This window comes from Bos mutus, chromosome 18 (genome assembly GCF_027580195.1).
Source record: "Bos mutus isolate GX-2022 chromosome 18, NWIPB_WYAK_1.1, whole genome shotgun sequence".
Classification (NCBI taxonomy): Eukaryota; Metazoa; Chordata; class Mammalia; order Artiodactyla; family Bovidae; genus Bos; species Bos mutus.
In genome coordinates this window covers 14,977,030-14,992,743 of record NC_091634.1, presented here as the reverse complement: position 1 = coordinate 14,992,743, position 15,714 = coordinate 14,977,030, and the positions used below count along the sequence as shown (strand labels likewise).

General features: G+C 44.3%; 1 protein-coding gene across 1 annotated transcript in view; it reads right to left on the bottom strand.

Annotated features, from left to right (window-relative positions):
* LOC138991651 (WD repeat-containing protein 87-like) overlaps nucleotides 1-15,714 on the bottom strand; it is a 26,343-nt gene extending 10,629 nt beyond the window's left edge. Inside the window, exons 1-3 of the mRNA XM_070386743.1 lie at nucleotides 15,526-15,714; nucleotides 14,951-15,060; nucleotides 14,659-14,836 (exon numbers count right to left, since the gene is read on the bottom strand). Coding sequence (XP_070242844.1) covers nucleotides 14,659-14,836; nucleotides 14,951-15,060; nucleotides 15,526-15,714 — 477 coding nt within the window. The remainder of the gene's footprint in view (nucleotides 1-14,658; nucleotides 14,837-14,950; nucleotides 15,061-15,525) is intronic.

Below are 15,714 nucleotides of genomic sequence, written 5' to 3'. Positions count from 1 at the left end.
CATTTACACACCCTTTATGCCTTAGTTAATCACCATTCCTCTCCTCCTTTCCAGACTTTGTGTACAAATAATTTACTCACTCATTCAGCACTGTCAATGCTCAGCTACAGAAGAACTCTAAAAGAAAAGGATATCTTAAGCCCAAGCAGTATATCTGTACCTGGCACTACTGTTACCTACTCTGTGTCAATCCCCATTCCTTGCTCTTCCTCGTCCTTCCATCCCGATAAAACTTGGAACTTGATTAAGGTGATCATGTACTCAGAAATTCTGGAGAGTGGTATTGACACTGATATACTTCAGCTGAATACTTCAGCCACCTGGTGTGAAGAGCTGACTCATTGGAAAAGACCCTGATGCTGGGAAAGATTGAGGCAAAAGGAGAAATGGGCGACAGAGGATGAGATGGTAAGATAGCGTCACTGGCTCAATGGACGTGAGTTTGAGCAAACCCCAGAAGACGGTGAAGGACAGGGAAGCCTGGTCTGCTACACAGTCCACGGGGTCACAAAGAGTCGGACATGACTGAGCAACTGAACAACAGTGACCACAGAGTGGCAGCACGGTGCGTCAAGGCTGGCACAACCCTGTGCTCTCTGACCTTCTCTCTTCTGCCTACTTTTAATTTAAAGCTGGAAGTGTGGCAACTATCTTGTACCTTTATGATAGTAAGCTGAACACTAAAGAGGTAAAAAAAGGAGTAAAAAGGAACATGAGTCTTTGACACCATGTAAGACAAAGATGCCTCCTGCTTGTTTAATCCATTTAAGGCCATTTTCTGGTTTTCATTTAGTTTTTGCAGCACATGTTCTAATTATAACTAATGTTATCATATTAATCTAGACTTGGGAGTTGTTTAGGGCTGTGAGAGGGCCCTTCCAAAGTGGCTCACGTGTTGCTCCTGCCACAGGCTGCCCTGGCAGGGATAATTAGTCCAAGCCCACCGTGCACGTCATACATGTCACCTGTTTATCCTTCAGGATGCTCTTTAAGAGGGGTTTCAAGTCCTTCCACTCAGGAATAAGTCTGGGTGATGTTGATGTTCTTGTGATATCCCAGCACTTAAAAGACATCTTGGATTATAGAATCTGTGGAAACAAAAGTGACTGAATTACAATGTCTGATGTGAGACTGGAAAATAAGGAAACAGGGAAGAGCAACAGGGAAACTTAGAGAAGGGCAGAAGCAAATTAGTCCTTTAGAAACAGGAGAGAAAGCTCTTATTTGAGAAAGATGGGGGCCAGGACTTCCCTGGTGGTACAGTGGATAAGAATCTGCCTGCCAATGCAGGGGACACAGATTCCATCCGTGCTCCAAGAAGATTTCACATGCCGAGGTGCAACAAAGCCCATGCGCCATAACTATTGAGCCCACGTTCCACAAGGAGAAGCTGCTGCGATGAAAAGCCCGCACACTGCAAGAAGAATAGCCCTTGCTTGCTTCAACTAGAGAAAGCCTGAGTGCAGCAGTGAAGACCCAGTGAAGCCAAAAAAAAAAAAAACAACCAAATAGGGGTCAGTGAACTACTGATGCTTGCAACATGGATGAGTCCCAAAAACGTTATAGAACATGTACTATTTGATTCCATCTATTATATGAAATTCTAGAAAGGAATCATTGAACCTATAGGGACAGAGAGCAGATGAGTGACTACTTGGGGCTAAGAATTTGGGGGATTGCCTAGGCAGGGGTAAAAGGGAACATCTTGCAGTGATGGAAATGTTCTATATCATGACTTTGGTAGTTGTCACATGGGTATATAAATTTGTCAAAACTCACCAAAACATACACTTAAATGCATATACTATAGTGCATGCAAATTATACCTAAATATGGTTTCTAAAAAAAGATAGGAATGCAGGAGGGGTTTTTATGAAATCTACAATAGGAAAAAATGTAGCAAAAGCAAGCTGTTAGGTGAGCTTGAGTCCGTTGTAGCACAGGTAAAACAACGCAAGAGCCCGGCTTTCCAGCCCTCCTGTAACTCTCATCACTGGCATGCTCATTTCTTAACACATAACTTTGTAGACACAACTGTGTCTATCCTCATCCCAACTGAAGCCTTCATGTATGTGAAAGTCACTCATCTGCTCAACATAGATTCACTCAGTGTTCATTATATGCCAGGCTCTGTACTGAGAGCTAGAGACAAAGCAGTGAACAAGAATGTTTATCTGCCTGCATGGAGTTTACTATCTAACACAGAAGGCAGACACTGAACAAGATGCCAGACTAAAATAAGCTGAAAGTCTCCCACTACAAACTCCTTAGAGATTCTGGGTAGAATAACAAGTAGCTCAATTCCAGGAGCCAGAAGTGAAGAAAGGGTTAGAGAGAAAGACACAATAAGTGCAAACTGCTTCTGTGATGGTCCTGAAGAGGTGTAGTTTTCAGAGCCTCAAACTGACCCTAATGGCTGGGAATTAGGGTAGTACTGCCTCAGCTAAGAGAGGAGAGAGGACTTGGGCCATGAGAGAGAGGGACCCGGGGCTCCGCTGGTGGTCCAGTGGTTAAGAATCTGCCTGCCCTAGGTAGGGGACACAGGTTCAATCCCTGGTTCAGGAAGATCCCACAACAAAGCCCACAAGATGCAACTACTGAAGCCCGTGTGCCTAGAGCCCATGCTCTGCAATAAGAGAAGTCATCACAGTGAGAAGCCTGTATGCCTCAATGAAGAGTAGTCCCCATTCACCATGATTGGAGAAAGCCAGTGTGCAGCAACAAAGACCCAGCACAGACAAAACTAAATAGATACATAAATAGAGAAGAGAGCTAGGGACCCAGAACTGAGACTCCTCCATTACCTTGGAGAATGATACTTCCACAGACAGAGCTGGCTTATGACCAGCTTCATGAAAGCTTACACACCTTTAAATCTTTTTTCCATGCATGAGTTGAGAATGTACACACCTCCATATTCAGGAGATAACTGAATGGGTATCATCAAGCTTTCAAAATAATTCTCTGACACATTATCTCCCTAAGAAGAGAAGGAAGGAGAAATACCACAGAGCATACGAATAATTCTTTCTGAAGAAATTATTTAAAATATGCACCTGAGAGGGTAATGAGCTACAGGGGTAACAAAAATCTCCTTTACAAGGTCTTAGCATGCTCTGCATAGGTTATCTGACATCTGCTGTTCTCAAATGAAATTCCCAGAACATTGAAAGCCATATTTAATATTATGTTATAAAAAGTGAAGTTGCTTAGTCGTGTCCGACTCTTTGTGACCCTGTGGACTGTAGCCCACCAGGCTGCTCCGTCCATGGGATTCTCCAGGCAAGAATACTGGAGTTGGTTGCCATTTCCTTCTCCAGGGGATCTTCCCGACCCAGGGATCAAACCCAGGTCTCCCTCATTGGAGGCAGACGCTTTAACCTCTGAGCCACCAGGGAAGCCCTATTATATTATAGGTGTATATTAAAAAATCTAAGGAAACCACCAAAAACAAAGAAGCAAATACACTGTATGATTTAACCAGGGGCAAGGGGATAGGAAATAAAAAATATATAAATCAATCCAATCGGGAAAATATAAGACAAAACATAAGAAGGAAAAAAGAGGTCATGTACTTTGGCCACCTCATGCAAAGAGTTGACTCATTGGAAAAGACTCTGATGCTGGAAGGGATTGGGGGCAGGAGGAGAAGGGGACGACAGAGGATGAGATGGCTGGATGGCATCACTGACTCAATGGACGTGAGTCTGAGTGAACTCCGGGAGTTGGTGATGGACAGGGAGGCCTGGCGTGCTGCGATTCATGGGGTCGCGAAGAGTCAGACACGACTGAGCAACTGAACTGAACTGAAATAGAAATAAGGTGATAGAAACAAATCTAAACATGTTATCATCATAATAAGTACAGACTAAACTCTTTAGGTGAAAGACAAATTTTCAAACAAATATTGTATATTAATGCATATATATGAAATCTAGAAAAATGGTACTGATGAGCCTGTTTGTAAGGAAGCAGTGGAGATACAGATGTGGAGAACAGACTTGCAGACACAGCGGGGGAAGGAGAGGGTGGGATGAATGGAGAGAGTAGCTTGGAAACCTTTACATTATCATATGTAAAACAGATTTCTTTTTCTTTCTTTCTTTCTTTTTTTCTTTTTTTTTTTTTTTGCTGTATGACACAGGGAACTCAACCCCATGTTCTGTGATAATCTAGAAGGGTGGGATGGAGTGGAAGGTGGGAGGGAGGTTCAAGAGGGAGGGGACATGTGTATACCTATGGCTGATTCATTTTGATATATGGCAGAAATCAACACAACATTGTAAGGCAACTATCTTCCAATTAAAAATAAATAAATTTTTTAAAAGACAAACTTTCAGATTAGATTTTTTTAAATGAATAAAGTATAGTTTCTTTATACTATAAAATTAAAGTATTAATTTTTAAATTAATAAAGTATAGTTTCTTGCTGTTAGTAAGAAGCAAATCTAATATTTAAAAACATAAAAACTTTAAAGTATCATTATTACCATGGTCTTCTATTCTGAAAATTGTTTAAAAACAAGAAAAAGAATGAAAAGATCTTTGCAAACTCCACATTCAGCAAAACCAGGAGATGAGTATAATTGGAAGAGAATAAGTTACACGTAAGGACTGAGAAAAGCAGCTGAAATTAGGGGCAATTATGAAATAGGAACTGGAAACAAGAAACTATGGGAAAAAAAGGCTTCCCTAGTGGTTAAGAATCCGCCTACCAACACAGGGAAGAGGGGTTCGACCCCTGATCCTGGAAGATCTCACATGCCATAGAGCAGCTAAGCCTGTGCACCACAGCTACTGAGCCCCAAAGCCCTACAGCCTGTGCCTTGCAAAGGAGAAGCCACTGCAGTGAGAAGCCCACCGACTGCAACTAGAGAACAGCTCCCTCTCACCGCAACTAGAAAAAGCCTGAGGGAAAAAACGAAGATCCAGGGAAGCCAAAAATAAATAATCAATTAATTAAAAAATAATAACTATGGAGGAACACTTGAGCATAAAGGGGGACAAGCAGAGGCAGCTGTAAAAAATATGAGGAAAATTACATATCCCAAAGGTGAGGGTCTCATCACTAGGGTCCTCCTACTTGTAACTATGGCTGCAAGAAACTGGGAAACAGAGGAAGGAGGGCTGCTCAATCCTTTATAAAAGTCATGTTTATAATGGGAGACAAGAAGGGAGCTTTAGTTTTTGTTTAGTTTTTGCTTGTTCTGGCTGTGCTGTGGGGGTTTTCCTGGTGGTTCAGTGGTAAAGAATCCACCTGCAATGAAGGAGACGTAAGAGACTCGGGTTTGATCCCAGGGTTGGAAAGATCTCCTGGAGGAGGGCAGTGCAACCCACTCAAGTATTCTTGCCTGGAGAATCCCACAGAGGAGCCTGGTGGGCTACAGTCCATGGGTTCTCAAAAAGCCGGAAATGACTGAAGCAACTTAACAAGCATGCATGCATGTGTGACCAGGGATTGAACCCAGGCCACAGCAGTAGAAGCCTTAAATCTTAACCACTAGGCCACCAGGCAACTCCCAAGAAGTAAGCTCTAATGTTATGAAAACCGGCTGACTTGGAACTCTAACTCTTTCAACATACCCAGGAACCTCTTGCAAAGAACTAGTCCGAGAAAACTCAGACAATGATGTGCAAGAAGAAAAGAATGAGTATAATATTAATCCAAAGCTACAAAATGAACTGTTCATGGGTTCTTGAGGCAAGAATACTGGAGTGGTTTGCCATTCCCTTTTCCAGTGGACCACGTTTTGTCAGAATTCTCCACCATGACCCGTCCTTCTTGGGTGGCCCTGCACGGCATAGCTTATAGCTTATAGCTTCATTGTGATCCATGTGATCATTTTGGTTAGCTTTCTGTGGTTTTCATTCTGGAGGCTGTGGGATTGTAGTACTTGCTTCTTCTGTTTTATCTCTGATGGATGAGGATAAGAGCTTGTGCAAGCTTCCTAGTGGAAGGGAGGCTTGCTCCTTGGAAGAAAAGCTACAACCAACCTAGACAGCATATTAAAAAGAGACATCATTTTGCTGACAAAAGTCCATATAGTCAAAGCTATGGTTTTTCCAGTAGTCATGTATGGATGTGAGAGTTGGACCATAAAGTAGGCTGAGTGCTGAAGAATTGATGCTTTTGAACTGTGGTGTTGGAGAAGACTCATGAAAATCTCTTGGACAGCAAGGAGATCAAACCAGTCAATCCTAAAGAAAAGCGACCCTGGATATTCACTGCAAGGACTGATGCTAGAGGTGAAGCTCCAGTACTTTGGCTACCTGATGCAAGGAGCCAACTCGCTGGAAAAGACCCTGATGCTGGGAAAGATTGAGGGCAGAAGGAGAAGGGGAAGACAGAGGATGAGATGGTTGGATGGCATCACCGACTCAGTGGACAGGACACTATCAAAAAAATAAAAGACAATCCACAGAATGGGAGGAAATAATTGCAAGTCATATATATAGTGACGATATAATATCTAGAATATATAAAGAACAGTTAGAATTGAATAAAAAGACAAATAACCCAAATTAAAAATAGGCTAAGGATTTGAAATGACATTTCCCCAAACAAGAAATGCAAGTGGCTAATACCCACAAGAAAAGATGCTTAACATCATGAGTCTTTAAAGAAATGCAGATCAAAACAACAAGATACCACCAAATATCCACTACAATGGCTATACTTTTTAAAAATGGAAAGTAACAAGGGTTGGCAAGGATGTGGAGAAATTGGAATCAAATTGTCAAAACTTGGAAGGCCATCCTTGATAGGTAAGTGAATAAATAAATTGCAGTACCTCTAGACAATGGAACATTATTCAGTTCTAAAAAGAAGTGAGCTATTAAGACATGAGAGGACATGGAGGAACATTAAATGCTTATTATTAAGTGAAGGAAGCCAATCTGAAAAGGTGACATACTGTATAATTCCAACTATATGACATTCTTGGAAAGGTAAAACAATAAAAAAATTAGTTGTCAGGGTTGGATGGGATGAATTCAGAGATGAATAGGCAGAGCAGAGAGAATTTTTCTTCCGGTTTTTTATTTTGTTTTGGCCATGAGGCATATGGGATCTTAGCTCCCTGACCAGGGCTTGAACCCATACCCCTTACACTGGAAGGCGAAGTCTTAACCACTGAACCACCAGGGAAGTCTCTCAGAGACGATTTTTATGGCATTAAAAACACTCTGTGATGGGGCTTCCCTAGTAGTCCAGTGGCTAAGACTCTAATCTCCCAATTTAGGGGGCCCAGGTTTGATCCCTGATCAGAGAGCTACATCCCACATGCCACAACTAAAGATCCCACAACTAAGCCCCAGAGCAGCCAAGTAAATAAATGAAAGAAAGTGAAAAGTGAAATTTGCTCAGTCATATCTGACTCTGTGTGAATTCTCCAGGCTAGAATACTGGAATGGGTATCCTTTTCTCTTCCCAACCCAGAGATTGAACCCAGGTCTGCCCACATTGCAAGTGGGTTCTTTACCAAGTGAGCCACAAGGGAAGCCCAAGAGTACTGGAGTGGATAGCCTATCCCTTCTCTGGTGGATCTTCCTGACCCAGGAATCAAAATGGGGTCTCCTGCATTGCAGGCGGATTCTTTACCAACTGAGCTATCAGAGAAGCCCTAATAGATAAATATTTTTTAAAAATACTCTATGATATTAAAGTGATGGATATATATCATTATCAGTTCAGTTGAGTCGCTCAGTCGTGCTGACTCTTTGCGACCCCATGGACTATAGCACGCCAGGCTTCCCTGTCCATCACCAACTCCCAGAGCCTGCTCAAACTCATGTCCATCAGGTCGGTGATGCCAAATATATTTATATATACACTTTTGCCCAAACTTGTAAAATTCACACCAAGAGTGATAAGGCATGGACTTGGATGATTATACTGTATCAGTGTAGGTTCATCCTTGATGAAAAAGTACCATGCTGGTGAGTGATGACACTGAGGGAGAGGTAATGCATATGTGCAGGCAGGGAGTATATGCAAAATCTCTGTACTTCCCTCCCAATTTTGTTATAAAACTGAAAGTGCTCTAAAAACATTTTTTAAAATATCTTCATGACTGATTTGCTTTTTGTATGACAGAAACCAATACAACTGTTAAGCAATTTTCCTCCAATTGAAAAAAGATTTTAAAAAATCTTCATTTAAAAACGTGTATAGAAGTGTTCATAGTAGCATTATTCATAATAGCCCCAAAGTATAAACAATCTAAATGTCCACCACTGGTGAATGAATTAAATTCTTTTTTTCATCCACATGAAGGAGAGTACTGGTATATGCTGCAAAATGAATGAAACTTGAAAATACTGTATTATTCTAAAATATTATATATCTGGATGAAAGCATCTGGACACTGGATAATGACACGAAAAACTAATGATAATGAATTTCAAATGTGAAATTCTGAGCTGTGGGGTTATGAGTATTGGCTCTATTATTTATACTTTCCTGCAGCTTATCTAAATTGTAAACAAGGAATTCCCTGGCAGTCCTGTAGTTAGGACTTGGCACTTTCATTGCCGTGGTCTGGGTTCAGTCCTTGGTCAAGGACTAAGATCCCGAAAGCCATGCACTGATCAGCCAAAAAAAAAAAAGCTAGTTCCAAAATAATCAACAACTATTTATTGACATTCTACTTTATAACATGTACTTTGCTATCCACTGGTTATCCTAAGGTCAAAAGCAGTCACTGTCCTCAAGGAACTTAAGTGGTTAAAATTCAGTAATTGCTGTAATGGAGCATGTGAAGCTGTATGCTATGCCACAGAAGATTCTAGGGGGAAAACATAGGTTCTCAGCACAAGAGGAGCATGAGGGGGGCTGCTCATGCAGATAATGCATTCCAGGAGGAGAGTATGGCACAAACACTGAAAGTATGATTTGTGCCCAAAACTGCATAGTAGTTACTCTTTTTTTTTTAATTTTTAAAATGTATTTTATTGTGTATTTTGGGGGGGCTGCACTGGGTCTTCATTGCCGCATGCAGGCTTTTTCTGGTTGCAGCGAGCAGGGGCTACTCTCTAGCTGTGGTGTGTGGGCTTCTCATTGCACTGGCTCCTCTTGTTGCACAGCACAGGCTCTACAGTGAGTGGACTCAGTAGTTGCGGCCCACAGACTTAGTCGCCCATGGCATATGGGATCTTAGTTCCCAGACCAGGGATCGAACCCATGTCGCCTGCACTGGCAGGCAGTTCTTAACCACTGGACTACCAAGGAAGTCCCAGAAGTTAAATATTCTTACAGCACAAAGTTCAAGAGGGCAATAGAAGGAAAAAAAAAAAGTGGCTAGGTGGGTGGGAGTCAACAGTAAGCGCCGAACTAAGGAGTTCAATTTTTAATTTATTCATTTTTGACTGCTGGGTCTTCCTTACTACACCCAGGCTTTCTCTAGTTGGGGTGAGTGAAGGCTACTCTTCACTGAGGTGGGTGGGCTTCTCACTGCAGTGGCTTCTCTTGTTGCAGAGCACGGGCTGCAGAGCTCAGGGTCAGTAGTTGCAGCACGCAGGCTTTGTTGTTCCACTGCATGTGGGACCTTCCTGAAGCAGGGACCAAATCTGTGTCCCCTACACTGGCAGGTAGATTCTTAACCACTGGACCACCGAAGTCCCAGGAGTTCAATTTTTATCTTGAGTAGTTGTTAGAAAAATACTTCAAAACAAGTTTATAATATATTATCTGATTTAGAGCAGTGGGAAAGGAAAATCAAATTATGAGAGCAATATAGGAGATTAGGGGTTAGAAACTATGGGCTTCCCAGATGGCACTAGTGGTAAAGAATCTGCCTGCCAATGCACGAGATGTAAGAGACAAAGGTTCTATCCCTGGGTCAGGAAGATCCCCTGGAGGAGAGCATTGCTTCTCCTGGAGGCAACCCACTCCAGTATTCTTGCCAGGAGAACCCCACGGACAGAGGAGCCTGGCAGGCTACAGTCCATAGGGTCGCAAAGAGTTGGACGTGACTGAAGGAACTTAGCATGCACACACGCAGAATCTATGGATCTTGAAAATTAGTTGGTGGGGAGAGTCAGGAAAGGAGAAATCTATAATGGTTCCTGGGTTTCTGAGTTGGCTGTGAATGAAATTTGGTGCATTCAGATGGACTAAAGAAGTAAGAGCAGGTATGGGGGAAAGATCAGTTTGATTTTGGATTTGTTGAGATGGTTATGGAATATTTAAATGAAGACAACTGGATATGTGGGTCTGGAGATCAGGAAAAATGTCTGGATTGAAACAAATATGAAAATAATCAACCCATAGGGAGAGCTGAAGCCAGGCACCCAGAGGAGTGTGCCCACAAGGGAATATGCAGCATGAGAGCGGACTTGATAAGCAGATAACTGGGGAAGCACACTGAGAAAGAACAACTATAGGAAGATAGGATGTTCTCCCAGAAACCAGAGGAGGAGAGTTTCATGAAGGTAGATCAACTGTAACAGAGATGTCAAGTGAGATGAATTAAGAGTGGATTTGGCAAATGCTACTGACATCTTTAATGAGAACAGTATCATAGAAGAGTGATTCTTGAAGTCAGATTGGAGGGAGCTGAGGAGTAAATGAAAAGTAAGAGTACATCATAAGAAACGCTGGGCTGGAGGAAGCACAAGTTGGAATCAAGACTTCTGGGAGAAATATCAATAACCTCAGATATGAAGATGACACCACCCTTATGGCAGAAAGTAAAGAAGAACTAAAGAGCCTCTTGATGAAAGTGAAAGAGGAGAGTGAAAAAGTTGGCTTAAAGCTCAACATTCAGAAAACTAAGATCATGGCATCCAGTCCCATCACTTCATGGCATTTAGATGGGGAAACAGTGGCTGACTTTATTTTTGGGGGCTCCAAAATCACTGCAGATGGTGATTGCAGCCATGAAATTAAAAGACGCTTGCTCCTTGGAAGGAAGTTATGACCAACCTAGACAGCATATTAAAAAGCAGAGACATTACTTTGTCAACAAAGGTCTGTCTAGTTAAGGCTATGGTGGTCATGTATGGATGTGAGAGTTGTACTATAAAGAAAGCTGAGGGCCGAATTGATGCTTTTGAACTGTGGTGTTGGAGAAGACTCTTGAGAGTCCCTGGGACTGCAAGGAGATGCAACCAGTCCATCCTAAAGGAGACCAGTCCTGGGTGTTCATTGGAGGGACTGATGTTGAAGCTGAAACTCCAAAACTTTGGCCACCTGATGCGGAGAGCTGATTCATCTGAGAAGACCCTGATGCTGGGAAAGACTGAGGTCAGGAGGAGAAGGAGATGACAGAGGATGAGACGGTTGGATGACATCACCGACATGATGGACACGGGTTTGGGTGGACTCTGGGAGTTGGTGATGGACAGGGAGGCCTGGCGTGCTGCGGTTCATGGGGTCGCAAAGAATTGGACATGACTGAGCGACTGAACTGAACTGAACTGAAGAAACTTAAGTGCAGCTTTTCAAAAGCTTGGAGATGAAGGGGAGAGAGGGAGGAGGGGAGAAATCGAGAGAGAGGGAGAGAAATAGAAGAGTGTATAGGGTCAAGGAAAGATTTTTTTTTAACTCCAGATTTTTCATTATTAAATTCAATAGATATGATTCCTGTCAAATTGCTCTAAAAGTCCTGAAATACCTTCTCTGAATTTCTGTACTTGTTGAGGACCGGAGCAAAGAGTTCCTGGCTGCCATTAGAGTACTAAGGGGGACTGCCTTAGGGATTCCTACAGTTCCAAGCACTTCTCTCCCACCTAGCAACCTCTCTTACTACCTCACTTCAGTTCCTACCATCAGGAAACTTTAAACCTTCCGAAATCCTGCATATGTCTCTCTAGGACATGCATGGGAAGACCAAATGCCTGTGTGCTCAGTCACTCAGTCACGTCGGACTCTTCGCGACCCTATAGACTCAGCCCAGCCGGGTCCTCTGTCCATGGGATTTCCCAGGCAAGAATACTGGAGTGGATGGCCATTTCCTCCTCCAGGGGATCTTCCCAACCCAGGGATCAAATCTGCATTTCCTTTGTTGGCAGGTGCATTCTTTTACCATTGGGCCACTCGGGAAGCCCGAAGACCAAATGATTAGTCCCTAAATGGTACAGATGAACCAATTTGCAGGGCAAGAATAGAGACCTAGATGTAGGGAATGGCTATGTGGACATGAGGCAGTCTGGGGATGAATTGGGAAATTGGGATTGGTGTATGTACACTGCCATATATAAAACAGACAGTGGGAACTTGCTGTATAGCACAGGGAGCTCAGCTCACTGCTCTGTGGTGGTGTAGATGGATGGGATGGGGCAGGGGGCGGGGGGATGAAGGAAGTCCAAAGGGAGGGAATATATGTATATATATAGCTGATTCACTTCTTTGTACAGAAGAAACTAAAAGAACATTGTAGAGAACTATACCCTGTTTTTAAAAAAAGGATTGTTTTAGATGAGATAATTAAACATGGTTAAATGGTGTTGGAGTAGACTCTTGATAGTCCCTTGGACAGCAAGGAGATCAAACCAATCAACCCTAATGGAAATAAACCCTGAATATTCATTGGAAAGACTGATGCTGAAGCTGAAGGTCTGATACTTTGGCCAGCTTAAGAGAAGAGCCGACTCATTGGAAAAGACCCAAATGCTGGGAAAGATTGTGGGCAGAAGAAGAAGGGGGCAACAGAGAATGAGATGGTTGGATGGCATCATCGACTCAATGGACATGAGTTTGAGCAGACTCCGGGAGTTGGTGAAGAACAGGGACGTCTAGTGTGCTGCAGTCCATGGGGTCACAAAGAGTCACACAGGACTTAGCGACTGAACAAATTCAGGAGGGGAATGCCATAAAGGAGGGAGAGTGCAAATACAGGAAAGAGGGGATGGGCTGCTACATCAAGCTGATATGAAGAGAAATGAGGGTTGGTTCCCACAATCTCAGAGACTCCCTCAAGCTTTCTCTGGTAATTTAAGACTTGGAGCTCTGGCTGAAAAAAAAAAAACGGAACATGTCTGACACTTCTATCCAAATCCTAGGCTAGGGAATTCCCTGGTGGTCCAGTGGTTAGGCCTTGATGCTTTCACTGCATAGGCCCAGGGTTCAATCTCTGGTAGGGGAGCTAAGATACTGAAAGCCTCGCAGGGGGAAAAAAAAAAAATTTCCTAGGTTAACACTCCATTTCACTAGGTTTGCAGTGAGAGGCATTTCACTTTAACCCCTCTTGGCCTCAAGAAGAAATGCCCCTCTCTTTCTCCCTATGAAAACCTTTAAAAAATAAAGTGAGATACTGAAATTCAAGAGATTTTATAAAAGAAAAAAATACAGTAAAATTCAGGAGGCTATTATTGTGAGAGAAGTGAAGGGGCATGTTGTGATTGAGGGAGAATGGGGATGAAAAATGACATTGAGAATCAAATAGACTTACGTGCATAATCCTAGGTTCTGCCACTTGAGTTTCTTCTTTTTTCCCTTTAGGTTCCTCAGACTGAACAAAGTCTTCTCTCACGTATATCAGATACCTTAATGAGCTCAGTGGCTCATTAAGTGGCTCAGATACCTCAATGCCCCTCAATATACATTCTCCAAGTTGGTAAATTTTTACTAACATCATCCGTCACAGGTTTCCCATCCCCTCCTTATTCACTCCTAGCTCATACACCTTTATCCTCCGCAGAAGATAACATGCCCCTAATTCTAGAAGAGACAGACTGTGTCACAGCTTCCTATAGAAAGAGTGTCACTAGCTCCAACATCATAATGGTTCAGATCTCCCAACCCCCACCCCCCACACACACTGTGTCCAGTGGGCATAACACCAGCACTGTTAAGAACTTCAAAATTCCCACATGAGTTTGAGGAGCACTGGGAGCAGGGAGAATCTGGCCCTTTGAAAATATGGCAGTAGGATGGAGAGGGCATGTAAACTGGACTTGCTCGACAGAATGGCTTTCCGAAGGGTGACCATTTCAGATAGCACAGCCAGATGACTACAGACGCTAATGTGTTGGGATGTGATGTAGTTAGAGGAGCTTTGCCATTTTATATAAACTTCAATGCATGTTTACATATGCCAGGCACTATTTTAGGAACTGTTTATGCACTGCTCCAATAATACCTTAAATCAGGGTTGCCAGATAAAATACAATTATACTTTGATTCCCAGTTAAATTCGAAATTCAGATAAACTGTATTTGGGACATGCGCTAAAAAAAAAAAGAGAGAGAGAGAAAAAAAAAAAAATTGTCCGTCTTTTAACTGAAATTCAAACTTAACTGGAGGTCCCACATTTTCATTCGCTGACTGCAGCCCTATAGTAAGGTACGGTGATGCCCTGGTCCGGCCACACAGCTAGAACGTGGCAGAGCCAGAGTCAGAGTCCAGGCATGTTCTTAGCTATTATGCCATGTCACCGGATCTGCGGGGATGCGCATTTGAGGCTCTGGCCTTTATGACAGAGGCTGGGCATCAGCGGCCGCGGGGGCCGCTTTCCCTTTGTGGTTATAAAGGGGCTCCTCGCGCTTTGTACGATGCCTGCGCCCGAGCCCCACCAGGCCAGATGAAGCCACAGAGCAAAACCTTTTATAAAAACACTAGTGGTGGGAGATAGAGCAACATTATCCAAACATTCCTCTGGCTTCTTTCTGCGCTACCCCTCACAGGCAAACAGGCAGGGCGGCCACTGGAGGGCGAACTTGAGAGAGTGGCCCCGCTTCGTCCCTGTGCAGGTTGGTCGGGAGGAGGGACGCGCGTATGAGTCCCACCAACGCTCCCTTCCGCGTCCGCCCGGCCCTCTGCGAGGACCTTGCCCCCGCCTGGCTTGGTCCGGCAGGGGCGGCCACAGCATTCTGGCGGGAAAGCACGCCAGCCCCACTGGGCAAGGGGGCGGGCACGGGGGGCGGAGCTCAGACTAGCGCGGAGATGTGAGTGACGTGCGCTGGCGCCCACCCAAAGGCCCTGCCCCACCCGACGCCCCACTTCCCACACCTGAAGCCTCTCGAGGTTTGCTTCTCCTTCTCCCGCTCGGTGGCGCCCTTTCTTGGCCTCTCAGGCGCTCTTCTGCCTCTTTTCTCCACGGGTCTCGCGGTTTTCCCGCTCTTCAGTACGGAGAGACCAGAAGGGAGGGACAGAGAGACCCGCGTGAAAGGGTGGCTGCTGCTGCTGCTGCTAAGTCGCTTCAGTCGTGTCCGACTCTGTGCGACCCCCAGAGACGGCAGCCCACCAGACTCTGCCGTCCCTGGGATTCTCCAGGCAAGAACACTGGAGTGGGTTGCCATTTCCTTCTCCGAAAGGGTGGTTAGGGGGGGAGATTTCGTCCCTCCAGGCAGGGGACTTGGAACAACACCCACGACGGTGAGTGAACTACTACTCCGGTTTGGGCCGCGGAGGCGGGACGACATTTCCCAGCGTCTATGCAGCGCTCCTTAGGCCAAGTCTTTCTCCGTCTCCTGGGGACGTGAAGGGTAGAAGTTTGGATTTTTCCAGTGTGCTGCTGAATCATGCAGTTTCCAGTACCATCCGTCCCAAGTTTCGTTAGGTTCCGCCTTTCTCTTCAGTCTTACCCAGGCCATACGAGAGCAGGGAGAGGACGGCGAGGGGGGTGAGGGTGGGAAGGTGTGGCTGCAGCTCCGGGGATGCTCGTGGGGAAGCTCCTTGGGGTTTACCTTGCCATCAGGCCAATCCACCTGCCTAGTGTTGCCTGCGGTAAGTAGGTAGCTGTGAAGACGGTGTTGGGAGCGGATGGGAACCAT